The following is a 25,501-nucleotide window of genomic DNA, read 5'->3' on the forward strand; positions in this document are numbered from 1 at the left end:
AGTTTAGTCTTTATAGACTCTTATCAGAAAGTCATATTAATCTAGCCTACTCAAAGAAGCTATTCCTCAGAGTTATAAATAAAATATCTACTTGTTATCATTTTCAAGGGAATAGAACACAAGGTAATCTTTTCTGTAAGATCTAGATCTACAAAATTAATTTTATGAATTGAAAAGCAGATCAAAATTTTTCTGAAAGTTAAAACGGTTTTTAAAGTTTAATTTTAATGTAAAACTTTTAAAGACTACAAATTAGTCACACCTGCAAAATCCAACTTCTTATCACTTTGTAAATGTTTTAGGTATAACAAGTTCCATGAAAGCACCACAAAAAAGCTTTTGGCTTGTTTAACTTTGTTAAAATCAATGACTAGAAGTAAATAATAATTTGGGAACTCATTAGTAAGTGGAATGATAATTATATCCTTTGTTTTGAACTTTGATTTTGTACAATAGCTCATATTATAGAAACTTCCTCATCATTTTCAATAAAAAAATGTAATTTTAACAGAAACCTTTAAAATAACTGAAAATTAAAATGTATACAGCTCTACTTAGAGAAACTTAATTTTCCTAAGACGTCTTCCATCTGTCCTATCAACATACACTATCTGAAAAAGAGTTATATGTAAAACTTTCTAGAACAACCAGATAATATTCCACTGAGTCAGAATTTCTTGGGCTTTCATAATTATAATTACTTCAATTGAAAAGTTCTTGATCCAACGAAAAAAACCTTCTTATTGTCACTATTTTTCTTACATACATCAACTACCCAACCCACCTACCGACCTCCACTCTTATACAAACAAGTACTTTTCATCAATTGCTTTCTAATTTAACTTGATAGATTTATAATCATTTCTGATAGTACACATTTTTAAAACATAGTTTAGAAAAAGAGGAAAAATTATCACATACCTGTCCATCTAAGTCGAATGCTAAGCAAGCTATACCATGTGTATGAACATCCTTTAGAATTGATATGGTCTGCACAGTGTAAGAATCCCAAACACAGATATAAGGCTCCTTCCCCACTTGTCCTGTTGCTACCAATACTCGTTCAGGATGCAAAGCAAGGCTGCAAAATAAACAAACAAACAGACTTAAAAATTGCTTATAGAGCTTTTATAGCATTTAGTATATATAACATTTATATATATCAACATGAAAATTAGACTTTAATTATGTATCCATTTAAAATAATTTGGATTTAAAGTAAAATAACATCTATAAAAATTCATGTTGTTACTACTTCAATAGTATATGTGATAAACAGTTATGATAGACTTCATAATCCCTATAATTCGATATAAGCTGTGAAAACTTCTCAAAAAAAGAATTCTAAAGAGAGGGGCTGGCCCCATGGCTGAGTGGTTAAGTTCGCACGTTCTGCTTCAGTGGCCCAGGATTTTGCCAGTTCAAATCTTGGGCGCAGACACGGCACTGCTCATCAAGCCATGCTGAGGCAGCATCCCACATGCCACAACTAGAAGGACCCACAACTAAAAATACACAACTATGTACCCGGGGGCTTTGGGAGAAAAAAGAAAAATAAAATCTTAAAAAAAAAAAACAAACAAGAATTCTCACAAGGGATCAACTGAACCACAGCAACAAATTAGTAGCACCCCTACCACCTGCCATTTTCTTATTTGGTATTCATCTGTTTTTAAGCCCTCTCTCCCATTTTACTCTTTTATTGGATAAAGTTAGACCAAATCTTAGTGTCCAAAAATAGCATTTAGTAGCACTCATATTGTAACATTAATATTAAATTATAAATCCCATTTTAAGAAACAGAAAATTCACCCATAATTCACAGAAAGTAATCTATGAGTCTTTAGAGACAAGACAAAGACCTAACAGTTGGCAATGGTTTATGTACATCAGCAGAAGGCAGGAAATTAATATAAATTTCTCCTTGACAAATTTTTCTACAAGTAAATTTAGATGATCAGATTTGCCTTTTGAGGAAAAAAATCACTCCTAGCACCACGGTAGAGGATGAACTCAAAGAGGGAAAAGTTAGGAGGGTATTAAAGCAGAATCAACTGACTGGATGTAGGGAGTAAGGGAAAGGGAGCCTAAGATGACTCTTGGGTTTCTGCCTTGGGCATCTGGATGGGTCGCGGTGGTATTCATCAAGTCAGGGAATACTAAGTGAGTAACTAGTGAGAGGGAAGTGGAAATGGAAATTTGGTTCAAGATACTAAAATCAAGCAATGTAATATATCATATTAATAGAATAAACACAAAAAAATCCCACATATATTCATCTCAATAGATGCAGAAAAAGCACCTGACAAAAATTCAACTTCTTTCATGATAAAAAACACATAACAAACTAGGAATTAAAGAGAACTTCCTCAATCTGATAAAGGGCATCTATGAAAACCCACAGCTAACATCACATTTAACGGAGAAAGCCTGAAAGTACCCCCTCTTAAAGTATAGGAACAAGACAAGGATGTCAGCTTTTGCATTTCCATTCAGTATGATAGTGGATATTCTAGCCAGGACAACTAGGCAAGAAAAAGAAAGAAATGGCAGAAGTAGAGCTATCCCCACTTGCAGATGACATGATCCTGTATATAGAAAATCCTAAGGAATCCACAAACAAACTACAACAAAATAAATCCCAAGTAGAAAAAATTAATAAATGAGTTCAGCAAGGTTGAGGGATATAAGATCAATACAAAACACCAACTGTATTTCTATACACTACCAACGAACAATCTGAAAATTAAATCAAGAAAACAATTCTACTTAGAATAGCAAGAAAAAGAATAAAACACTTAGGGATAAATTTAACAAAAAAAGCACAAGACTTGTACGCTGAAAACTACAAAACACCACTGAGGAAATTTTAAAAGATCTAAATAAATGGGAAGGTATCTCATGCTCTAAGCTTGCAATATTGTTAAGATGACATTACTTCCTAAATTGATCTACAGAACCAACACAATCCCTGCCAAGGTAATAGGTGCCTTCCTTGAAGAAACTGACAAGCTGAATCTAAAATTCAGAATAGCCAAAACAATCTTGAAAAAGAACAAAATTGGAAGACTCATACTTTCCAATTTCAAAACTTACTGCAAAACTATAGTAAACAAGACATTATAGCACTGGCATGAGGATAGACATGCAGATCAAAAAAAACAGAATTGAGAGTCCAGAAATAAACTAATACATTTATGGTCAATTGACATCCAACGAGGGTGGTGCTGAGATAATTCAATGAAAGAAGAATGGTCTTTTCAATAGACAGTGCTGGGACATATGAATATCCAAATACAAAAGAATGAATTTGGACCTATGCCTCAAACCATATGCAAGAATCACCTCAAAATCTAAGAGCTAAAATTATAAAACCCTTAGAAGAAAACATAGACATATATCTTACTGACCTTGGGATGAAATAATGGTTTCCTTACATGTGACACCAAAATCAGAAATGACAAAAGAAAAAATAGATAAAATGGACTCTGGCTCTGCTCTTCACAGGGTTTTGGGTAAGTTACTTATCTTAGCCTTATTTTCTCATCTATAAAAAGGGAATATATTTAACAATAAGTAATGTGAAGACAATTTCTCCACACTTGGAAATTGGGGAGGAAAAACAGGAAGGTCCTCATACTTTAACCATAAAATCTACATACAATAGGTCAGAGATATTAGAAGTCACACAAAATAAAGAGGATACGGTAGGTACATGTTTAGTATTTACACAAAACAGCCAGTTTTCCAAAGAGGTTGCACCATGTTATGTTCCCACAATGTACGAGAGTTCAGTTGCTCCACATTTTCACTAATATTTGGTGTTGCCAGTCTTTTTAATTTGGATTTCCCTAATGAATAATGATATTGAGTAATGTTTCTTATAATCTATGTGTTCAAGTCTTCTGACCACCTTAATTGGGTTGTCTGTACACTATTTTTGAGTTCTGAAACTATTTTATATATTCTCAATACAAGCCCCTTTGTCCAATATGTGATTTTCAAATATTTTCTCCCAAGCTGTAGCTTTTCTTTTAATTCTCTTAACAGTTTCTTTCAATGAGAAAACATTTTATGAAATCAGTTCATCAACTTTTTTGTTTTACTGACCATGCTTTTGCATAACAAAAGGTAATAAAGATTTCTTCATGTCTTCTTCTAAAAGTTTTATAGTTTTATGTTTTACTTTTAAATCATCCATTTTGAATTAATTTTTGTATAAGGTATAACATAGGTTGAGGCTCATTTTTTTTCCCCATATGGACGTCCAATTTTTTCCAGCACCATTTATTGACAATACTATCTTTTCTCTATTGAATTGCCCGTGCACCTTGGCCAAAAGTCAACTGATCACATCTATGTTAATCTGTCACAAATTGTACCTTATATTCTTTCCCTTAATCTATATATCTATCTTTTCATCAATACCACACCGCCTTGATTGCTGTAGGTTTACAATAAGCCTTAAAATTGAGTACGTGAGTCCTCCAACTTCATTCCTTTTCAAAATTGTTTCGGCTGTTCTAATGACTTTATTTTCCCTATAAAGTTTAGAATCAGTTTGTATACCCTAAACATCCTGTTGGAATTGGGATTGGGATTGCATTAAATCTACAGAACAATTTGAGGAGAACTGACATCTTAACTACATTGAGTCTTCCAATCCATGAACATGATGCATCCCCCCTTTCTTAGGTCTTCTTTGCTTTTTTCAGTTTCATTTTATAGTTTTTAGTACACAGATCCAGCATGGATTTTGTTGAATTTATACAGGACTTTTTTGAGTTTTTATAAATGGTAGTGTTTTAAATTTCAGTTTCCAGTTGTTCATTGCCAGAATGTAGAAATACAGTTAATGTATTATGTTGACCTTGTATCCTGCGACCTTGCTAAATTTACTAATTAGTTGTAGGAGTTTGTGTGTGTGAGTTTTGTAGATTATATGGAATTTTCTATGTAGGCAATCATGTTATCCAGGAAGAGAGACAATGTATTTCCTCCGTTCCTCTAAGCCTTTTATTTCTATTTCTAGCCTTACTGCACTGGCTAGAACTTCCAGTACAATGTTGAATTAGTAGTGGTAAGAGAGGACATCCTCATCTTTTTCCTGGTCTTACAAGGAAAACACTCAGTCTCTCACCACTAAAGCATGATGTTAGATGTAGGTTTTTATACATGCCTTTATAGTTGAAAAGTAGCCCTCTATTCTTAGTTTGCTAAGCATCTTTTGAAACACGGACAAATGCTGAATTCTGTCAAACTCTTTTCCTGTAACTATTGAGAAGATCATATGGTTTTGCTTCTTTCATCTGTTAATACAGTAAATTACATTGATTAATTTTCTAATGTTGAACTGGCCTTGCATTTCTGGAATAAGCCCCACTTGATCATAATGTATTATTCTATTGATGGGTTTATTTGCTTATCAGCTTATTTTGTTGAGAATTTTTAAATCTATGTTAATGAGGGGTAGTGGTCTATAATTTCCCTTTCTTCTAAGGTCTTTGCCTGGATTTTATATAAGAGCAATGCCACCTCCTAAAATGAGTTGGGAAGCTTTCCCTCCTCTTCTATTTTCTGTAAGAAATTGTATAGAATTGGTATTATTTCTTATTTTTAAATTTTGGACAGAATTACCAGTGAAACCATCTGTAACTGGAGATTTCTGTTTTGGAATATTTTAAGCTATAAATGCAATTACCCAATAAATATAGGGTTATTCCCATTATCTACTGCTTCTTGGTGAGTTGATAGTTTGTATCTTTCAAGGGAATAGTCTATTGTATCTAAGTTGCCAAAAATATACGCATAGAGTTGTTTGCAGTATTTCCTTATCCTCCTCTTATTTTCTTTGGGTCTGCAGTGATAGCCTGATGAATATTAGTTATTTCTGTTTTCTCCTTTATGTTCCTGGTCAATCAAGCTAGACATTTATCAATTCAATCAATCTTTTCAAACAACTAGCTTTTGGTTTGATTTTTCCCTGTTTTGCTGTTTTCATTGATTTTTGCTCTTTATTATTTCCTTCTTTCTGTTTTAGGGTTTAGATTGCTATTCTTATTCTAGTTCATAAGGTGAAACTTTAAATTACTAATCTGGAATCTTTTTTTCAAGTATATGTATTTAATGCTATAAATTTCCCTTGAAATAATGCTTTAGCTGAATCTTACAAATTTTGATATGTTGTATTTTTCTTCCAGTTCAAAATATTTTCTGATTTCCTTTCTGTTTACTTTAATGATTTTTATTTTGATTCCATTATGTTAAGAGAACATATTTTATACGATTTCAATTCTTTTAAATTTGTTGAGGTTTGTTTTATAGGATATGACCTGTATTGGTAAATGTTCCAATGGCACTTGAAAAGAACATGTATTCTGTTATTACTGACTCATGCTATCTGTTATGCCATGAATAATAAAGTCCTTTATCTCTGACCCAGGAATTTCATACCTTTGCCAACATCCAAGAAACAGTAAAAGTCTAACATTAATTTTTAGAAAGGCTAAAAATATATCCCAGACTTTATCAGTTTTCTATGCTGCTGTGACAAATCAACACAAATTTAGCATCTTAAAACAAAATAAATTTACTATCTTGCATTCTGCAGAGCAGAAATCCAGCTACAGAGTAGCTCAGCTGGGTCCTCTGCTTAGAGTCTTACAAGGCCAAAATGAAGTTGTCAACACAATTTCATTCCTTTCCGGAGTCTCTGAGGATGAATCGGCTTCCAAGTTCATTCAAAATGTTAGCTTAATTCAGTTCCCTGTGGTAAAAGGACTGAGGTCTTCGTTATCCTGCTGGCTGTCAGCTAGGAACTTCTCACCTCCCTAAGGCCACCTGCATTTTTCATCACGTTGCCACTTCCATCTTTAAACCAGCAAAGGCACAATGAGTCCTTCTCAAGCTTTGAATCTTTCTGACTTCTGCTGCATCTCTTCTGACTCCAGCTGGAGAAAGTCTCTGTTTTTAAGGGCTCACCTGATTAGACTGGGCCCATCTGGATAATCCAAGACACTCTCTTAAGGTCCATATCTTAATTATATCTTCAAAGTCACTTTTGCCATGTAACAACATATTCACAAATTCCAGGGATTAGGGAGTAGCTATCTTTGGTGGGGGGCAATCTAGCTACCACACAGACTCAGACAGTGAGTCCACTAGGGAATTCTTTATTTCTATTTTTGTATTTTTCAGTTCTAAACATTACATTTTTCTACGGCTTCTATTTCTTTGCTGAGAACTTCTAACATTTGTTGCAAGAGCATTCCCCTTTACTTTGTGGCATATATTTATAACAACTCCTCTAAATTCTTTGATAATTCCAACAACTACATCTTCTTGAGGCTGAAGACTGTTGTCTTTTCTAAATTGTTAAGATTTTCCTAACTCCTTGTATGATAATTTTAGATTATATCCTGGACATTTTGAATATTATAAACTCTAGGTCCTGTTAAAATCCTCTAGAGAATGTTGAATTTTTTGTTTGTTCAGCAGGCAAGCAATCCAGTTAGGTTCGGGGTCCCAACTCTCCTTCTGTGGTTCCAATGTTAATTTCGTTTTTAAAGTCTTTGCAGGGCTACCACATGTATACACCAAGGAGCCAGTCTGAAATCTGGATGATTGTAGTTTAGTTCTTAAAGGCTTTGATATGCTGTTTGCAGTCAGTTCCAACCATATACAGCATAAGAGTGAATCTGGGACATCAAATATTGCTTTATGAGCTCCCCTTCTTGGGCTCCCTGCTCTGCATATTACCTCCACACTCTCCATCTCCCAGGGGCCCCTCTTCACGGAATATGACTATGAAGGTTTAGAGTATGAGCCTCCGCATACTGTCATGCACTTCCTGCAACTGGCTCTGCCTCTGGGCAAAAAGCATTCTGCCTATTTTTTTAATTGGTTAGTTGTGATCATATTATTGCATTGTAAGCATTCTTGATATATTTTGGATACAATTCTTTTCTCAAATACATGTTTTGTAAATGTGTTACCCAGTTCATGGACTAACTTTTCATTTTCTTCATGGTATCTTCTAAAGAGCAAAAGATTTTAATTTTTTAAAGAAACTTTTTTTAGACTAATTTTAGACTTATAAAGAAGTTGTTAAAATAGTACAAACGGTTCTCTTATATCCCTCATCTCATTTCCCTAACATAAACATCTTAGATATCCACGGTACAATGATCAGGAAGAGAAAATAAACATTAGTATGGTACCATTAACTAAACAACAGACCTTATTCAAAATTCATCAATTTTGGGGCCGGCCCTGTGGCTGAGTGGTTAAGTTCCTGCACTCTGCTTCAGTGGCCCAGGGTTTTGCCAGTTCGGATCCCGGGCACAGACATGGCACCATTCATCAGGTCATGCTGAGGTGGCATCCCACATGCCACAATTAGAAGGACCCACAACTAAAAATATGCAACTATGTACTTGGTGGGGGGGGGGGGGGGGGGCTTTGGGGAGAAAAAGGAAAAATAAAATCTTTAAAAAAAGAAATTTCACCAATTTTTCCACTAATGCCTTTTTTCTGTTCAAGATCCTATCCAGGATCCCAGGCTGCATTTAATTGTCATTTCTCTGTAGCAGTTCTTTAGACTTTCCTTGTCTTTCATAACCTTAAACTTCTGAAAAGTACTAATCAGTTATTTTGTAAAATGTCTCTCAATTTGGATTTGTAAGATGTTTTCTCACGATGGAGTGAAGTTATGCATTTTTGGCAAGTATATCGTAAAAATTATATTTGTTCTCCTTAGTGCATCATATCAAGGAGCTGAGGATGTCAATATGTATGATTACTGATGATGCGTATCTCGATCCCTTGGATAAGCTGGTGCCTGCCAGGCTTCTCCACCATTAAGTCACCACAAAGCTTCTCTTCATAGTCAATAAGCATTTGAGGGGAGATGCTCTCAGATTATGCAAATTCTGTTTCTCCTCAAACTTCCATTGACTAATTTTAGTGTCTATTGGTGGATGTTGCCAGAAACAGTTACTACTACAGTATTCACCTAATGTATTCCTCTTATTTCCCTCTTTTCTTTTACATTTATTAGTTGGAATTCCACAATAAGGAAGAACTAACTTTTCTCCCTTATTAGTTTATTTAATCCATTGTTTGTTTATATCAGCTTGAATTCACGGGTATTTATTTTTTTCCAAGGGTCAACAAACTTTTCCCATAAAGGAACAAACAATAAATATTTTAGGCTTTGTGGGCCATACAATCTCTGTCACAGTTACTCGACTCTGTGATACTATTATAAATGCCAAATCAGCCACAGATTGTAAATGTATGTATGTAATATGTAAACCATACATTCTCATTGGGAGCAATATCACCTCCAGGAGAGTAAAAATCAGTTCTTGTGTGTATGGATGTCTTATTCTTTTTATGTATAAAGCAGATATACATACAGTACATAAATTGGCATATAGTATATGTGTGCTATTAAAATTTTGTAGTGGGTTGGGACAATTAGGAAAAAAAATAGCTAAAAGGATTCCTTAGGGGAACTATAATGAAAAAAAGGTTGCAAAAACAGTCATGTCTGTTTTCCAATAAAACTTTATTAAAATAGGCAGCAAGCCATATTTGGCCAACAGCCTGTTGTTTGATGACTCCTGTTTTACTCTATTTGAAATTCAATACTATCATTATTTATTTTGTGGCTCAAATCATTCCATCTTTGGCCTTTAGGAGATCCTTCAAGTTGGTTCCCTTATTGTTTCAACAAGCCAACATCTCTTTTGCATTTACTTACTTTGTTGCATCACAAAATATTCCAGGCTTATCTAGTATTTTTCCTGCTCCAGCCCTGTAATGAACTACTTCTCCAGGAAGCCCTTGTTCCTTTTCTTGGAGAATGGTGTTTAGATAGCAAGATCTAGGCAGTAGGTGTGCTCATTGTTACTGGAATGTTACTGCTTCCAGGCTCTCTCTGTAGACTGAGCCAGGAAATGTATGTATACTAACGCATTTACACACACACATCTGCATTCTGTATCTATCTGTATATATATATATTTAAAAACCATGAGTTCATATTGATACCTCTGATTCTAATCCCAAACCACAGGGTTCATTTAATACTTCTCTCTTTCCTTATTTATAACTTCTTTCTCCAAGAGTGAGAAATCGGGCTCTCATAATCTGAAATCTATTTACTTATTTCATTTTAGTATATACAAAGTTGTTTCAGAATTGCTAGGCCTGTGAGAAACAATTTTACCAACTAGATTATAGTATTATCCATAGTTCTTTTTGTCTGTATCCTTACAGTACCCAGTCAAGATACCGTTATCTCAGTTTTTTAGTTTAAGTTGCTCTCCGTAAACCTCAGCAGTGGAGTCCTGGGAGAGAGCTTGTGAAACTGTAGTTAGAATTTATTATTCTCTTTTTATTTACAGTTACTTTACAGTTTTTACAGTCTCTGTTTAAATAATGGTAAGGCTAAGGTTTTGCATAGAAATTTCATAGTTGTGAAGTGATTTTGCATTGTTTGGAGAAGAGATTTTGGGAGGTTACTTACTACATACCTGCCATTGTCTTCAGTTACCTAGAAGCCTGAAAAGTTTTAATTCTAATGAGGTTCAATTTATAATCTTTCCTTTTATAAATCACACTTTTTATGTCCTATTTCCTTGCTTTTTTTCTAGAAATTTTATAGTATTAGCTTTCACGTTTAGGATATATGACTCAATTTGAGTTAAATTTTGTATACGGTGAGGTATATAGTTGAGGTTCATTTTTTCCCCATATAGATATTCAGTTGGTTTGAACATTTGTTGAAAGACTTTCCCTCCTGTCCCCCCCAACCCCCGCCCCGAGGAAGACCAGCCCTGAGCTAAAATCTGACGTGAATCCTCCTCTTTTTGCTAAGGAAGATTGGCCCTGAGCTAACATCTGTGCCATCTTCCTCTATTTTATATGTGGGACACCTGCAACAGCATGGCTCCATAAGTGGTGCATAGGTCCATGCCCAGGATCTGAACTGGCAAACCCCGGGCCGCTGAAGAAGAGCACATGAACTCAAACACTGCACCACCAGGCAGGCCCCTGAGAAGACTATTTTTGAGCATATTTTATATTCTTACAGGAATCATCCAGTAGAAGAATCATCAAAAATATTGATACAGGAGAAGGGCAGAATTTCTGCAGCAGGAAAAAAAGGGCAGGATATTGTGCACTAGGGGAGGGATTAATACGAGACAGGAGCTGGTGTATTACTGATGGGTGGGTGGAATCTGAAAGTTCTCTTCTGATAGCTCCAATTTTCTTAATGAAAAAGAAAGCATGAGTGTTTTTATAGTATTCTTGAAGTCAACTTAATATCTACAGTTAAGTTTTATTCCACATATTGCCTAGCATATTGCCGTACATATAGTCAAACTCAATAACACTTAGAAATTGATTTGGGAGAAAGATGATAGAAGCAACCATTTCTAGGTATGTTCTTTTTTTTTTAAAGATTGGCACCTGGGCTAACAACTGTTGCCAATCTTTGTTTTTTTTTTCCTGCTTTATTTCCCCCAAACCTCCCCTCCCCGTACACAGGTGTATATCTTAGTTGCAGGTCCTTCTAGTTGTGGGATGTGGGACGCCACCTCAACGTGGCCTGACGAGCGGTGCCATGTCCGAGCCCAGGATCCGAACCCTGGGCCGCCGCAGCGGAGCACGCGAACTTAACCACTCGGCCACGGAGCCGGCTCCTCTAGGTGTATTCTTATTCTAAAACGTTTAACAAGGTGATTACTCATCCATATTATGACACCGTCATTTGAAACACATGGAAAGAACACATTCTTTTTTTTTTTTAAGTTATTTTCCCTATTACTATTCCTGAGTAATGAGAATTACGTAGGTAAGAGCACTGTCATCAAATCCCACAATTACATATTAGTTATTTTAAGCATTTAATCTCTAAATTTATCATAATTAGAAAGTAGTAACGCATTAAACAAACATAAAGGGGGCTGTCTCCTTCAAGGTAGTTATCTTCATAGATTTCCCTTCTTATATACAATTGCGTTCATCAGTGTTCCTTTAAATTTATCCTCACAGATCTCAAGTGAGCATTTTTACACTATCACCCAATCCTATTAACACTTAGCTGATAAATTTTGCTTTCCTTCTCTCAACCTCCAAACTTCCTCATGCCCACAGTACCCCACCATCAACATTCACCTCATAACTGATAAGTCTGCCTTGTACTCAGCGAATAATATAGATGGAATTAAAGGAGATACTTTGCCCCCAACAAATTCACTAACCTAACTGCACTTGTCCCAGCAGACTCCGGCTTCCCTCTTGTAAAATGGAAGAAATGTCTCTATTCCTCAAACTCTTCACTTGTGCCCTGGATCTCATTCCCCTTACTTTCGAGTACTTTATTTCTAGAACTATGTTTTCTGGCATTATTGCTTCCTCATGACTGAGTCATTCCTATTTGCATTCAAATACACTTATTTAAAAAGCTCCCTGACCCCTCACCTACCACCCTATTTTCTCTGCTCCCCATTCACAGCAAAACTCTTCAGAAGAGTTGTCTCAACATTTTTACCTTTATTTTCTCAACTTATTCCAGTTAGGCTTCTGTCCCTTCTCTTTCCCTGAAGCAGTTCTTTTCAAGGTCATGTGTGACCTTGTCAAATCTAATGGTTAATTGTATGTCCTTGTTTTCCAACACTTTTCAATAGTATTTGACACAAATGACCACTCTTTCCCTTTACTTATTTTTTTTTGAGGAAGATTAGTGCTGAGCTAACTACTGCCAATCCTCCTCTTTTTGCTGAGGAAGACTGGCCCTGAGCTAACATCCATGCCCATCTTCCTCTACTTTATACATGGGATGCCTACCACAGCATGGCATGCCAAGCAGTGCCATGTTTGCACCCGGGATCGGAACCGGCAAAACCCGGGCCGCCAAGAAACTGAACCTGCGCACTCAACCGCTGCGCCACCGGGCCGGCCCCCACTCTTTCCCTTTAGAAACACTTTCCTCTCCAGGCTTTCCTGATTCTGTAATATACTAGCCCTTCCTTCTCTGTCTCCTTTGTTAGGCCCTCTCCCACTCCCAACCTCTCAATGTTAAAGTGTCCGAGGGGTTTGTCTAGGCTGTCTTCCCTTCCTTTCCCAGGTGATTTCATCCAATCCCACGTCTTCAGATGCATATGTACAGTGATAACCCCCAAATCTATATCTCTAGCCCAGAGCAATGGACATATTATGGGCAACTCACATTTCACACATTCAGAATTTTTTTCCTCCTTACTCACTTTCCAATCTACTTCTCCTCATCTTAGTAAATGGCATCACTACCCACTCAATTGCTCAGACCAAGAATCTAAATTTTATCCTCATCACTTCTTTTTTCCTTATTCATCACACACATTCCATAGCCTGTCCTATTGGCTCTATCATCACCCCCATCTTCTCTGCTACAACCCTAATCTGAACCACATACCCTTTGTCCTCTATTGCTTCCCTTTAGGGTTTTCTTAACATAGCCAGAGTGATATTTTAAAACAACACAAATTTGACCTCATCATTCAGCTGGTTAAAATCCTCCAATAGCTTCCTATTAAACTAGAATAAAAACAAAACTATCTATATGGCACTTCTAAGGCTCTGCAAGATCTGCCCTAACTTCTCGAACCTCAACTTCCACTATTTTCCCTCTTGTTCAGAGGCTCCAGCCACAGTGGCCTTTCTGTCCCTTCAAAAGACCAAGCTCATTAGGCTCTCAAAGTCTGTCTAGAATGATCTCCCAAATCTTGATTCGTTCATTATTATTCATGCTTCAGGTCAAATGTAACTTGCTTAGAGAAGCCTTCCCTGACTACTCCTAGTCATCCCAACATATTCTATCCCATTACCCTATTTTATTTGTAGTTGTTATCACTATCTAAAATTACTATTATGCATTTATTATCTTACTCTCTTCCACTAGAATGTGTACTCCATTAGGACAGAGACTTTCCCTTTTTGTTCATATTACTCCTTAGTACTCCTTAGGTACCTAGAACAATGACTAGCACAAAGCAGGTATTCAATCAATATTTGTTAACTGAATTTCCAAAGAAGCTGCTGGTGCTAAAATAAATTTTGTGAATGAAACAATCCTCAATACATAAAAATCATTATGTATAGCTTTTTGTCCCTGCATTATTACTTATAACAGTAAAAACTTGAAAACCACCTAAATGTCCAACATTTAAGAAATGGTTAAATAACAATGGTACACTCACAGGATGGACTCTCATGTAATCATTAAAAACATGTATGGAGATTTTTCATAATACTGGGGAAAACTTACTTTATAATGTTAAATTAAAAGCACAGAATCCATAATTTTATATATAAGATTCAAATACTTAAGAAAACACGTATCAGACAATCTGCCAAAACTCACACAAGAAACAGATGATCTGAATAAGCATATCTATGATGATGATCTACAATAGATATAGATCTACTAAAGAAATTGAATCAATAATTAATAACCTTCCAAAACAGAAAGCATTAGGCCCAGATGGGTTCACTGGTAAATTCTACCAAATATTTAAGCAAGAAATTATACCAATTCTCCACAATCTCTTTCAAAGGACAGAAACAGAGGGAATGCTTCCTAACTCATTTTATGAGGCTAGCACTAACCTAACACCAAAACTAGAGACATTACAAGAAAAGAAAACTACAGACCAATATCTCTCATGAATACAGATGCAAAAATTTTCAACAAAATATTAGCAAATTGAATCCAAAAAATATAAAAAGAATTATACATCACAACCAAGTGAGACTTATCCCAGGTATGATTCAAAAGTCAATTAATGTAATCCATCACATCAATAGCCTAAAAATGAAAAATCACATGATCATATCAACAGATACAGAAAAAGCATCTGACAAATGCCAACACCCATTTATGATGAAAACTCTCAGGAAACCAGGAATACACAGGAGCTTTGTCAACATGATCAAGAATATCCAAGGACTAGCCCAGTGGCATAGTGGTTAAATTCACATGCTCTGGTTCAGTGACCTGGGGTTCGCAGGTTCGGATCCCAGATGTGGACCTACACACTGCTCATCAAGTCATGCTGTGGTGGCACCCCACATACAAAGTAAAGGAAGATTGGCACAGACGTTAGCTCTGGGCCAATCTTCCTCACCAAAAATAAAAAAGAGTACCCACAAAAAACCTACAGCTAACAACTAGGAGCTGGCCCGGTGGCACAGTAGTTAAGTGTGCATGTTCTGCTTCAGTGGCCCGGAGTTTGCCGGTTCAGATCCTGGGTGCGGACATGGCACCACCTGGCAAGCCATGCTGTGGGAGGCATCCCACATATAAAGTGGAGGAAGATGGGCACGGATACTAGCTCAGGGCCAGTCTTCCTCAGGAAAAAGAGGAGGATTGGCAGCAGATGTTAGCACAGGGCTAATCGTCCTTGAAAAAAGAAAAAACCTACAGCTAACATCTCCTCATAGTGAGAAACCCTAAGCTTTCCCACTAAGATCAGGTACAAATCAAGAATGTCCCCTCTCACCATTCCTCTTCAACACTGTACTGGAAGTCCTTGCTAATGCAATAAGGTAAGAAAAGGATATAAAAGGTACACATATTGGGAAGGAAGACATAAAACTGTCTTTTTGCAGATAACATGATTGTCTGCATAGAAAATCCAAAAGAATCAGCAAAAAAACTCCTAGAACTAATAAGCAATTATAGCAAGGTTGCAGAATACAAGGTTAATATATAAACGTTAATTGCTTTTCTATATCCTGACAATGAACAAGTGGAATTTGAAATTAAAAATACAATACCATTTACATTAGCCCCAAAAAAACTGAAATACTTAGGTGTAAATCTAACAAAATAAATATAAAATCTTAATGAGGGAAACTACAAAACTCTGATAAATGAATTCAAAGAAGAACTAACTAAATGAAGAGATATTCTATGTTCATAGATAGTGAGACTCAATACTGTCAAGATGTCACTTCTTCCCAACTTGATCTTCAGAGTCAATGCATGTTGGGAGATCATGGAGAGGACACAGCCACTGGTTGACCTCAGGCAATCAGAGGCTACTTCCCACTCCCCTGTCCTTGGAATGTACCTTGTGCCCACTATTCCTATACAAGGATCCACTTCAAGGACACAGCCTTGAGAGAGTAATGTGTTATTGAGACCATCTGGACTGTATACATGACTGAATCCCATTAAAGCCTCTATATAAACTCTAAAGATTCTGGCAGGTAGGTATGGAGATCTACTCATCTTGTGGTCGCCCAAGACACGTGTAAGTTCCCTTGCTTATTAAAACTGCCTCTTTCTTCAGTCTCTCCCTGCCTTCCATGTACAGGGGACAGTTACGAACTTTCATCAGGGGAATTCCTGAGGCTGTGAACCAACAATGCAATCCCACTCAAAATCCCAGCAAGTTATTTTATGGATATTGACAAACTGATTTGAAAGTCTACATGGAGAGGCAAAAAATGCAGAATAGCCAACACAATATTGAAGAGGAAGAACAAAGTTGGAGGACTGACACTATCCAACTTCAAGACTCACTATAAAGTTATAGCAATCAAGACAGTGTGGTAGTGGCAAAAGAACAGACAAATAGATCAGTGGAACAGAACAGAAAGACCAGAAACAGATCTCCATAAATATAATCAACTGATCTGTGATAAAGGAGCAAAGGCAATACAATGGATCAAAGATAATCTCTTCAACAAACAGTGCTGCAACTGGATATGCACATACAAAAAGTGAATTTGGACACAGACCTTACACCCTTCACAAAAATTAAATCAAAATGGATCATAGATCTAAATATAAAACTATATTTTATATATATATAATATATTATATAAATTATATATATTATAAATATATAATAATATTTATATATTATATTAAATATAAATGTAAAACTATAAAATTCCTAGAAGGCAACATAGGAGAAAACCTAGATGACCTTGGATATGGTGATGCCTTTTTAGATACACAACCAAAAAAACGATCCATGAAAGAAACAACTGATAAACTGGACTTCATTAAAATAAAAAACTTCTGATCTATGAAAGACAATGTCAACATCATTAGAAGACAGCCACAGACTGGGAGGAAACATTTGCAAAAGACACATCTGATAAACGACTCTTATCCAAAATACACAAAGAACTCTTAACACTCAAAAACAAAAAACCCAATTAAACATCAGGCCAAAGACCTTAACATACTCCTCACCAAAGAAGATATACAGATGGCAAATAAGCATATGAAAAGATGCTCATCATATGTCATCAGAGAAATGCAAATAAAAACAATGAGATTATTCTACATACCTACTAGAATAGCCAAAATCCGGAACACAGACAACACCGAATGCGACAAGGAGGTGGAGCAACAGGAATTCTCATGCATTGCTAGTGGGAAGGCAAAACACTACAGCCACTTTGAAAGACAGTTTGGCTGTTTCTTACAAAACTAAACATCCTCTTACCATATAATCCAGTAATTGTGCTCTTTTGTATTTACCCAAAGGAGTTGAAAACTTGTGTCCACACAAAAATCTGCTCATGGATGTTTACAGCAGCTTTATTCATAAATGCCAAAACCTGGAAACAACCAAGATGTCCTTCAGCTGGTGAATGGATAAACAAACCTTGTACATCCAATGGAACATTATTCAGCACCAAAAAAGAAATGCACTATCGAGCTATCAAAAGACATGGAGGAAGCATAAATGCATATTACTAAGTGAAAGAAGTCCATCTGAAAAGGCTATATATTGTATGATTCCAACTATATGACATTCTGAAAAAGGCAAAACTATGGGGACAGTAAAAACATTAGTGGTTGTAGGGTGTGGGGTAGTAAATAAGCAAAGCACAGAGGATTTTTGGGGCAGTGAAAATTCTCTGTATGATATTATAATGATGGCTACACATCATTATACATTTGTCCAAACTCACAGAATGTACACCACCAAGAGTGAACCCTAAGGTAAACTATGGACTTTGAGTGATTGAAATGAATATGTAATGTGAGCTTCCACACCAGAGGCAATGGTGTCTAGTACTGTATCTCCTGACCAAGAAAGAAAATTCTCTCATAGTGATGAAAAAAGATAGATTCCAACGGATTTGAGGCAGAGACTGAATGTCCTTGTTGGCTGGGAAGTGAAGTAGGTACATGATTCCCAGGAACAGGAAGGGCAGCAGGATTTCCTTGACAAGGAGACCTATGGCAACTGCGCATCTCAGTTCTTCCAAATGATCTGGGGAACAGGCTACGTACACTTCTCTTGCCGTCAATTTATTTCTGGGCCTTTAATTTCAATTAGGTGCTCCCTGTTCTGCCACACATTCCACGTGTCCAGTACCCATGACATCTCCCTTTCCATCAAGAGTTTGAGCCATCCACCCCTTGGCAATGATAGAATCCAGAATTCTCATCTCGCAACCAACCTGTCTCTTTGCTTTATCCCTATATCCCCCAGCCTCTGAATGGAAGTAAAATCAGGTATTCTCCCCCGATTGTGAAGAACAAGGTAACTTTTAGAGTGAAATCTGAGTTAACACCTCCTACAATCACAACCCCTTGTTTGCCAACCCAGCATTATGAGCTGTCCATCCCAGAAAAAAAAAATTACGCATTTTGTGGTAGTATGATGAATTGAGCGTGCCAATGGCCTCCAAAATAGCTAGATCCAGGGTGCAATGTCAATCTTCAGTCTCATGCCTATCCCCTGGTTCTAGGAGTCAAACGCCACCAAGGAATTATTTAATGTTTTCCCCTATGCTTGTTACCTCAGATAGTGTTGTAAGGTGGACATGATATTTCACTTGATCTTTTAACAATCCAATCCACCTTTAAATTACACTGGCCACCTGAGAGTGATACCGTAGATAGGAAATCCACGAGCTATTAAGGCTTTTGTACCAGTTCTTGCTATTTTGGCCAATACGGTAGTATCATATGTCACCCTATAATTAAAATAGATACCACTGTAGCCAAGATAGTTTCTTTACGCTGGCTAGGTATAACCCTTTGCCAGTCCTATGATGTCTCAGAATACTGACCCATACTGAAGACACAAAGGAGGCCACTGGCTGGCCTAAAGAGAAGTCAGTCAGCTATTAGTGGCTCCTTCATGCTTGGTTAGTGGCAACGTGACCTCAAGCCCTACGAAGCACAATATCCCAGCTACTTTGCCCTGATTGGACATGAACCTAGGGTGCTATTTTCACTCTCCATGTGAATATATCCACTGTACAATTTCATAGAGTGGGGGTGATTTGTCCTTCTGACGGGCATTTATACTAAATTTTAACATATTAACATCCTGGATCAAATGCTAACATATTGGATATTTGGTCTACTTCTGACTGGAGCAGATCCTGGCTCCAAAATAGAAATTTATCAGTAGACAATCTTGGGCTTTCCATGGCCCAAATCACTCAGCCGAAGCCACTGCAACTGTTCCCTAAGTCTGTTGAAATCATCACCTGGGGCACTGGGTTACACCTCACTTGATACCATCCAGGATGCACCTAATTTTGCCCACTAAATGAACCTTCCAGGTCCCCAGTGAGTGACCATTTTTCTGGACGAACAATACAAAATATGTGTCTTTTAGTATTTTCAGCCCATGATGATACTGAGCAGATCCATCAACAGAAAATCATAGCAAGGATTGCTTTTTTGGGTAATCTCCAATCAAGGATGTCCAGAATGGGAGGACCTTAGGCAAGAGGTCCCAAGTTTTTAAAGGGATCTTAATACTTAGCAAATGATCCACATTGTTATATGATGCATAAGAGCAAGTGAATAAATTTGGCTAGGCCCTGAGTTTTCTGAGGTTGACTTTCTAGCCCACCAGCTAAATATGGATTACTACTATATGTAGAGTAGTGGTTTTCAACACTGGCTGCATGTTAGACTCATCTGGGAAGCTTAAAAATTAAAAACAGAAGCAAACAACAAAGAAACTATACCTGAGACCCACCCTAACCAAATTAAATCAAAATTTCTAAGAATGAGACTTAGCCACTGGTGGTTTTATTATGTTTGCTTCATTTTTAATTCTCCAAGTGATTCTAATATGCAGCCAGGGCTGAGAATCGCAATCGAGAGCAGTGGTTTTCAAACTTTAAAATACATCAATATCACCTGGAGATGACTAAAATGGACTGCTGGGCCCCATACCTAAAGTTTCCGATTAGGTCTGAAGTGAAGCCTGAGAATTTTTATTTCTAACAAGTTTCCAGGTGATACTAATGCTGCTGGTTAAAGGATAATGCTTTGAAAACCACAGACCTAGAGTGAGCTTTTGAAACTTTAATATGCTTACAAATTACCTGAGAATGTTGTTAAAATTTAGAGTCTAATTCAATAGGTCTGGGGTGGGGTTTGAAATCTGCATTTTTAATGAGCTCCCATGTGATGCTGACGTTTGCTAGTCTGAGGACTACACCTTTAAATAGCAAGGATGTAGGGCGGCAGGCCATGCGCCATTTTTCAATAACCAAGCAAACTAGAAGCTGCTGGGACAATCTTGAAGGAGGCCAGTTTTGTATACTAATAATGACAACTCATTTTGACAACTTCTTTCTGCTCCCTACCCCTTCCCATTCCCCTGAACCGGGGAACACACACAGTCTCCAAGAGAGTCTTGCGATTACAATGTAATTATTGCAAAACAGCTAACATTTCCCACTAAGGTGAAGCACTCCTCACCTCACTTGATAGAGCTGATCACTTCTTTCTCCCTGAAATACTCTTTTCACTTGACTTCCATGACTTCACACTCTCTTGGTTTTCCTCCTGCCTCTTTGGCCACATTTTTGTCAGTTCTTGTTTACCTCCCCTGTATTTAAATGTTGGAGTACCACAGGAATCCACTTTTTAGATCCTTTATCTATACTTACTCCCTCAGTGATCTCATCCAGGTTCATGGCTTTAAACACTATCTATATGCTGATAACACCCAAGTTTATACCAGCCCAGACTGCTTCCCTGAATTACAGACACATATGTTCAACTGCCTAATTTGCAACCGAAATTTGGTTGTCTATTAGTATCTCAAATGGAACGCTTCTAAAACAGAGCTCATGATCTTCTTTCTCCCAAAACAGAAAACTTACTCTTCCCACAGTCATTCCCAATTCAGTAACTGACAATTCCATTCTTTCAGCCGTTCTGGCCAAAAACTGCAAACATCATTCACCTTTCCTTTCTGTCACAATTTATATCTGATCCATCAGTAAATCATGCCACCTCTATCTTCAAAATATATCTGACCCTTTCTCACTACTTCCACTGTTACCATGCTGGTTCAAGCCTCCAATTATCTCTTGACTGGATTATTGCAACAGTCTCCTAAGTGGTTTCTCTGCTTCCATCCTGCCCCTCTCTCTCAGTCTGTTCTCAGTATAGAAGCCAGAGAGACCTTGTTAAACCATTAAGTCAAATTATGTCATTAATTTGATTAAATTGTTCCCATAACTTCCAGTCTCAGATGGGAAGGGTAAAATCCTCTCGATAGCCTATAAGGTCCTACCCAATCTGCCCCCACCACCATCACTTCATCAGACCTCATTTCTGACTACGTTCACACAAATTCACTGCACTCTAGCCACACTAACTTTCTAACTGTTCCTCAAACACACTAGGCATTTCACTTCAGGGCATTTGCACTTGGCAGTCCCTTTGCCTGAAAGGTCCTTCCCTCAAATATCCACACAGCACAGTCCCTCACCTCCAAGTCTCTACTCGTGTTACCTTTGTACTTTACAGTGAAGCCTTCCTGTCAATCCTATCCAAATACCTATCTAAACTGTTCCCAATAGTCTCTATCTCACTTTCCTGTTTTTAAAAATATAATTTAGCTTGCTTATTCTCTGTCTTACCACCCACCCCGCCAACCCCCAGCCCCAGTAGATATAAGTTCCATGAAGGTTGGAAATTTCATCCTTTTGGTTCACTGCTGTATCTCCAGTGCTAAGAATAGTTCCTGACAAATAATAAGTGCTCAATAAATATTTTCTGAAAGAATAAGTGAACCAATAAATACCTATTTCTACACTAAGATGTGTCCCAGGTACCACTTAAAGTGTCTCAAGAAGGTGAGAGTGACCCACTGTGGCAAATGAAGATGATAAATCAAAAAAGATGAGAACAGAGAATTAACCACTGGATATGGCAACGTGGAGGTCACTGGTGACCTTGACACGAGCCGCTATGGTGAAACAGGGTGGAGCCAAGACTGAACGGGAGAGAAAGAACTGAAGATAGTCAGTACAAACAATTCTTCCAAATATTCTCTCTCAACACAAGACCACTGCATACCATGCTCCCTCTTCCCAGAATGGGAGACCTTCACTCACTTCTTCTGATGACTCTTCCTCCCTGTTTTCCTTAAAGACTCAGCTTAGGTATTATGCTCAGCAGGAAACATCATTATGAACTGTTATGTCCCAAGTACACACCCTATCACAGGTATACTAGTGCTATCCATAGTATACATAGTATTCTAAGTGACTCTTTACTTGACTGTGTCTTTAAACTCTGAACACCTTAAGGCAGGGACCTTTGCACAAAGCAGATGGTCAATAAACATTTCTTTGATGAGTCAAAAGCCCTTGAAAGAACAGCAAGCTCTTAATAGTTTCTAAGAATGTATTATTCCATATGTTTTCCTTAATACATCCAAAATACATTTTATTAGTTATCTGCATATTTGACATGAAATATAAAATAAAGGAAAATAACTATGATGTGAATCTAAAAATTTGGCTTTTCCCTAAGTAAACAATAAAGATACATTTAATGTACATTTATGACAATTTGAACTATTATCCTAGATAATTCCTACCTTTCCCCAAAAACATGTCTTAATTTTATCCCTTAAATTATGCAGTATTTGAAAAACAAATAACCATAAACACTTTGATATCCAGACACATAAAATGAAATTTTACAGATTATATAGTCTGTGAAAATTAAGCTCACCTAACTCCAGTTACTTAAACAGAGAGACATTTTACTAAATCTGTATGTATTCTAATACTTTCTGAAGTACTGTTTCTAGATATTACACAATGCTTAAGAAAATTCTAGTACCAGGTTGAGGGGAGGGTTTACATCCATTTCTCAAACTGCTTATGTTAAGAATTCTAGGCATGCATGTTTTGGGATACAGATTGGCAGCGTGCTTCCCAAACAGAATCATCTGGGGCACTTTCAAAAAACAGATTTCTGGGCTCCAAACCTACAGGATTCTGACTTAGTGCACCTGAGGAAAAGGTTAGAAATTGGCAAAAAGTTCCTTAAATGATTCTGATGATCAGCCAGTTTTGGGAAATACTGACCACATATCTGGAAGCATTAACTGGACAACAAGTAGGTTTGTAGTAATTCCTGCCAGACCTTAAAAATTTGCTACCCTCAACCCCTATAAACACAAAAAATACTGATCTACCACAGAAACATCATACATTCTGAATTGCTTTGCCAACTACAATTTTGACTTGTGTTGAATAAATGATGTTTTCATACCATAAATACAGAGCTGTTAAAAAATCATATTTAGGGGCTGGCCCCGTGGCCGAGTGGTTAAGTTCGCGCGCTCCGCTGCAGGCGGCCCAGTGTTTCGTCGGTTCGAATCCTGGGCGCGGACATGGCACTGCTCGTCAGACCACGCTGAGGCAGCATCCCACATGCCACAACTAGAGGAACCCACAACGAAGAATACACAACTATGTACCGGGGGGCTTTGGGGAGAAAAAGGAAAAAATAAAATCTTTAAAAAAAAAAAATCATATTTACTAGATTATGGTGAGGCTTGATCAGTTTTCTTTCTTAAGAACACTACCTACCACAACTGAAGAAAAGAGCTACACTTTTCATTTTTGTCTAAAGGAAAAAACAGTCGTACCAAAATGCACCAAGCTAGCTATATTCCATCAATGGTCTCTACTGGTGATAAATGATTTGAAAACTGTCAATAATATCTACTATTTCAAGAATAAACTTGTCAAAAACATGTTGACGGGCAGTAAGCAGAAAAATAAATTTTAAAAGCTATCACATCCTTTGGGAAGACAACTGGCAAAAGTTGCAAAATACAGACAAAGCTATAGGTGTGCATCTTACACTAAAACTGGTGGTAGTCTAGTACATTTTATAACTTAGCCTTAAACCTGTAATAAACACTTAACAACTGGAGAATTTTATCAATATAACTTGAGACTCAGGAAAAAAACTAAGAAAAATTAACTCTAAAATTCCTGTATTATTTCTGACAGTGAAGCTAATTTCTAAATAAATTTCTACATAATTCAGTAGCACTGAAATAAATATAACTAAAGGATAAATTACTAAAGAAGTGTATAGAGATATATGGCAAAAAGAAGACAGACAACTATAAGCAACACAGACAAAATGATAAAAAGTCACGTGGCACCACCGTTGGCAATACTAGATATAACAAGATGACAGGAGAATTGAGAAACAAATGATAGACTGGTCATGATTCAGTCTTTACAACCAATACAGCACTTACATTTTTAAAACCTAAGGACAATGACCTGCTCAATCTGGAATAGTCTTAGCCCCAAACTAAGTTATATTTGACCAAAAACTTTTACCAAAGTTTCAAGCAAATGTGGAAACAAAACAGACGATAAAAACAGCAATGACTTTTTATTACTAAGGCTTACATTACAGCAACATTGTTTTCCACCATGCATCACATTTATGAATACTACATTTTCTGCTGGGACATAACTGAAAAACCACTGTAGTTTCTATACTTATATTTCAAACTTTGAACTGAAAAAAAGTGAAAGGTTCGAACACTTGCCTGATCTATTTCACAAACAAGAATTATCTCTGTCATTATTGTTTGAAATAGAATTTCCAGATCCCTTTGACTGATTTCTAAGTTATATTCTTAGTACGCATTACATTTGTGCCACCAATGCTATATGATTTAGATTTTACTACCCCACTGCAATTTTTCAGGAAATCTTTTTATGGTGTTATACATTATTTTAAGGATAAAATCATTTGCATAAAATCATAAGCAGTATCTAATTACAGCAAAATATTAATTTGTCATTTGAAATATCTTGAGATATATGTATGGGTTGTGCCAAACGAAGGCAAAGGCATTACTTCCTTACAGTTGATGGAAACACAATTACAAACACTCAAGTGATGTAACATATAATACAGCTTTTAATTACTGCTAGAATAAACAAAACATAATTTATCCCATCAAATAAATCATATCTCATTTCAGAAAGCTTTCATACCATACTGCTGTCAACGACCAAGTAGTAAAAACAAAAGGATGCACCATGAGAAGACTTCAAAATCCTTCTCACCTACCCCACCTACTGAATTCAACCGAATAGACTGAGCATCCAGAGGAGGGCTTCAGTCAAGCCTGCTTCAACTAGGTAAAGCTGCTATCCC

The 25,501-nt window shown here is 36.8% G+C and overlaps 1 protein-coding gene across 8 annotated transcripts in view; it reads right to left on the reverse strand.

Annotated features, from left to right (window-relative positions):
- The window catches only part of EML5 (EMAP like 5), a 136,664-nt gene that overhangs the window by 109,180 nt on the left and 1,983 nt on the right, over positions 1–25,501 (reverse strand). For all 8 annotated transcript variants that reach the window (XR_006886284.1, XM_046647089.1, XM_046647088.1 and 5 more), the window contains exon 2: positions 922–1,081. Coding sequence is in view for 7 of the 8 variants with exons in the window: in XM_046647089.1 (XP_046503045.1) it covers positions 922–1,081 (160 nt within the window). In the remaining variant the exon portion in view is untranslated. The remainder of the gene's footprint in view (positions 1–921; positions 1,082–25,501) is intronic.

Source organism: Equus quagga, chromosome 20 (assembly GCF_021613505.1).
Source record: "Equus quagga isolate Etosha38 chromosome 20, UCLA_HA_Equagga_1.0, whole genome shotgun sequence".
Taxonomy (NCBI): Eukaryota; Metazoa; Chordata; class Mammalia; order Perissodactyla; family Equidae; genus Equus; species Equus quagga.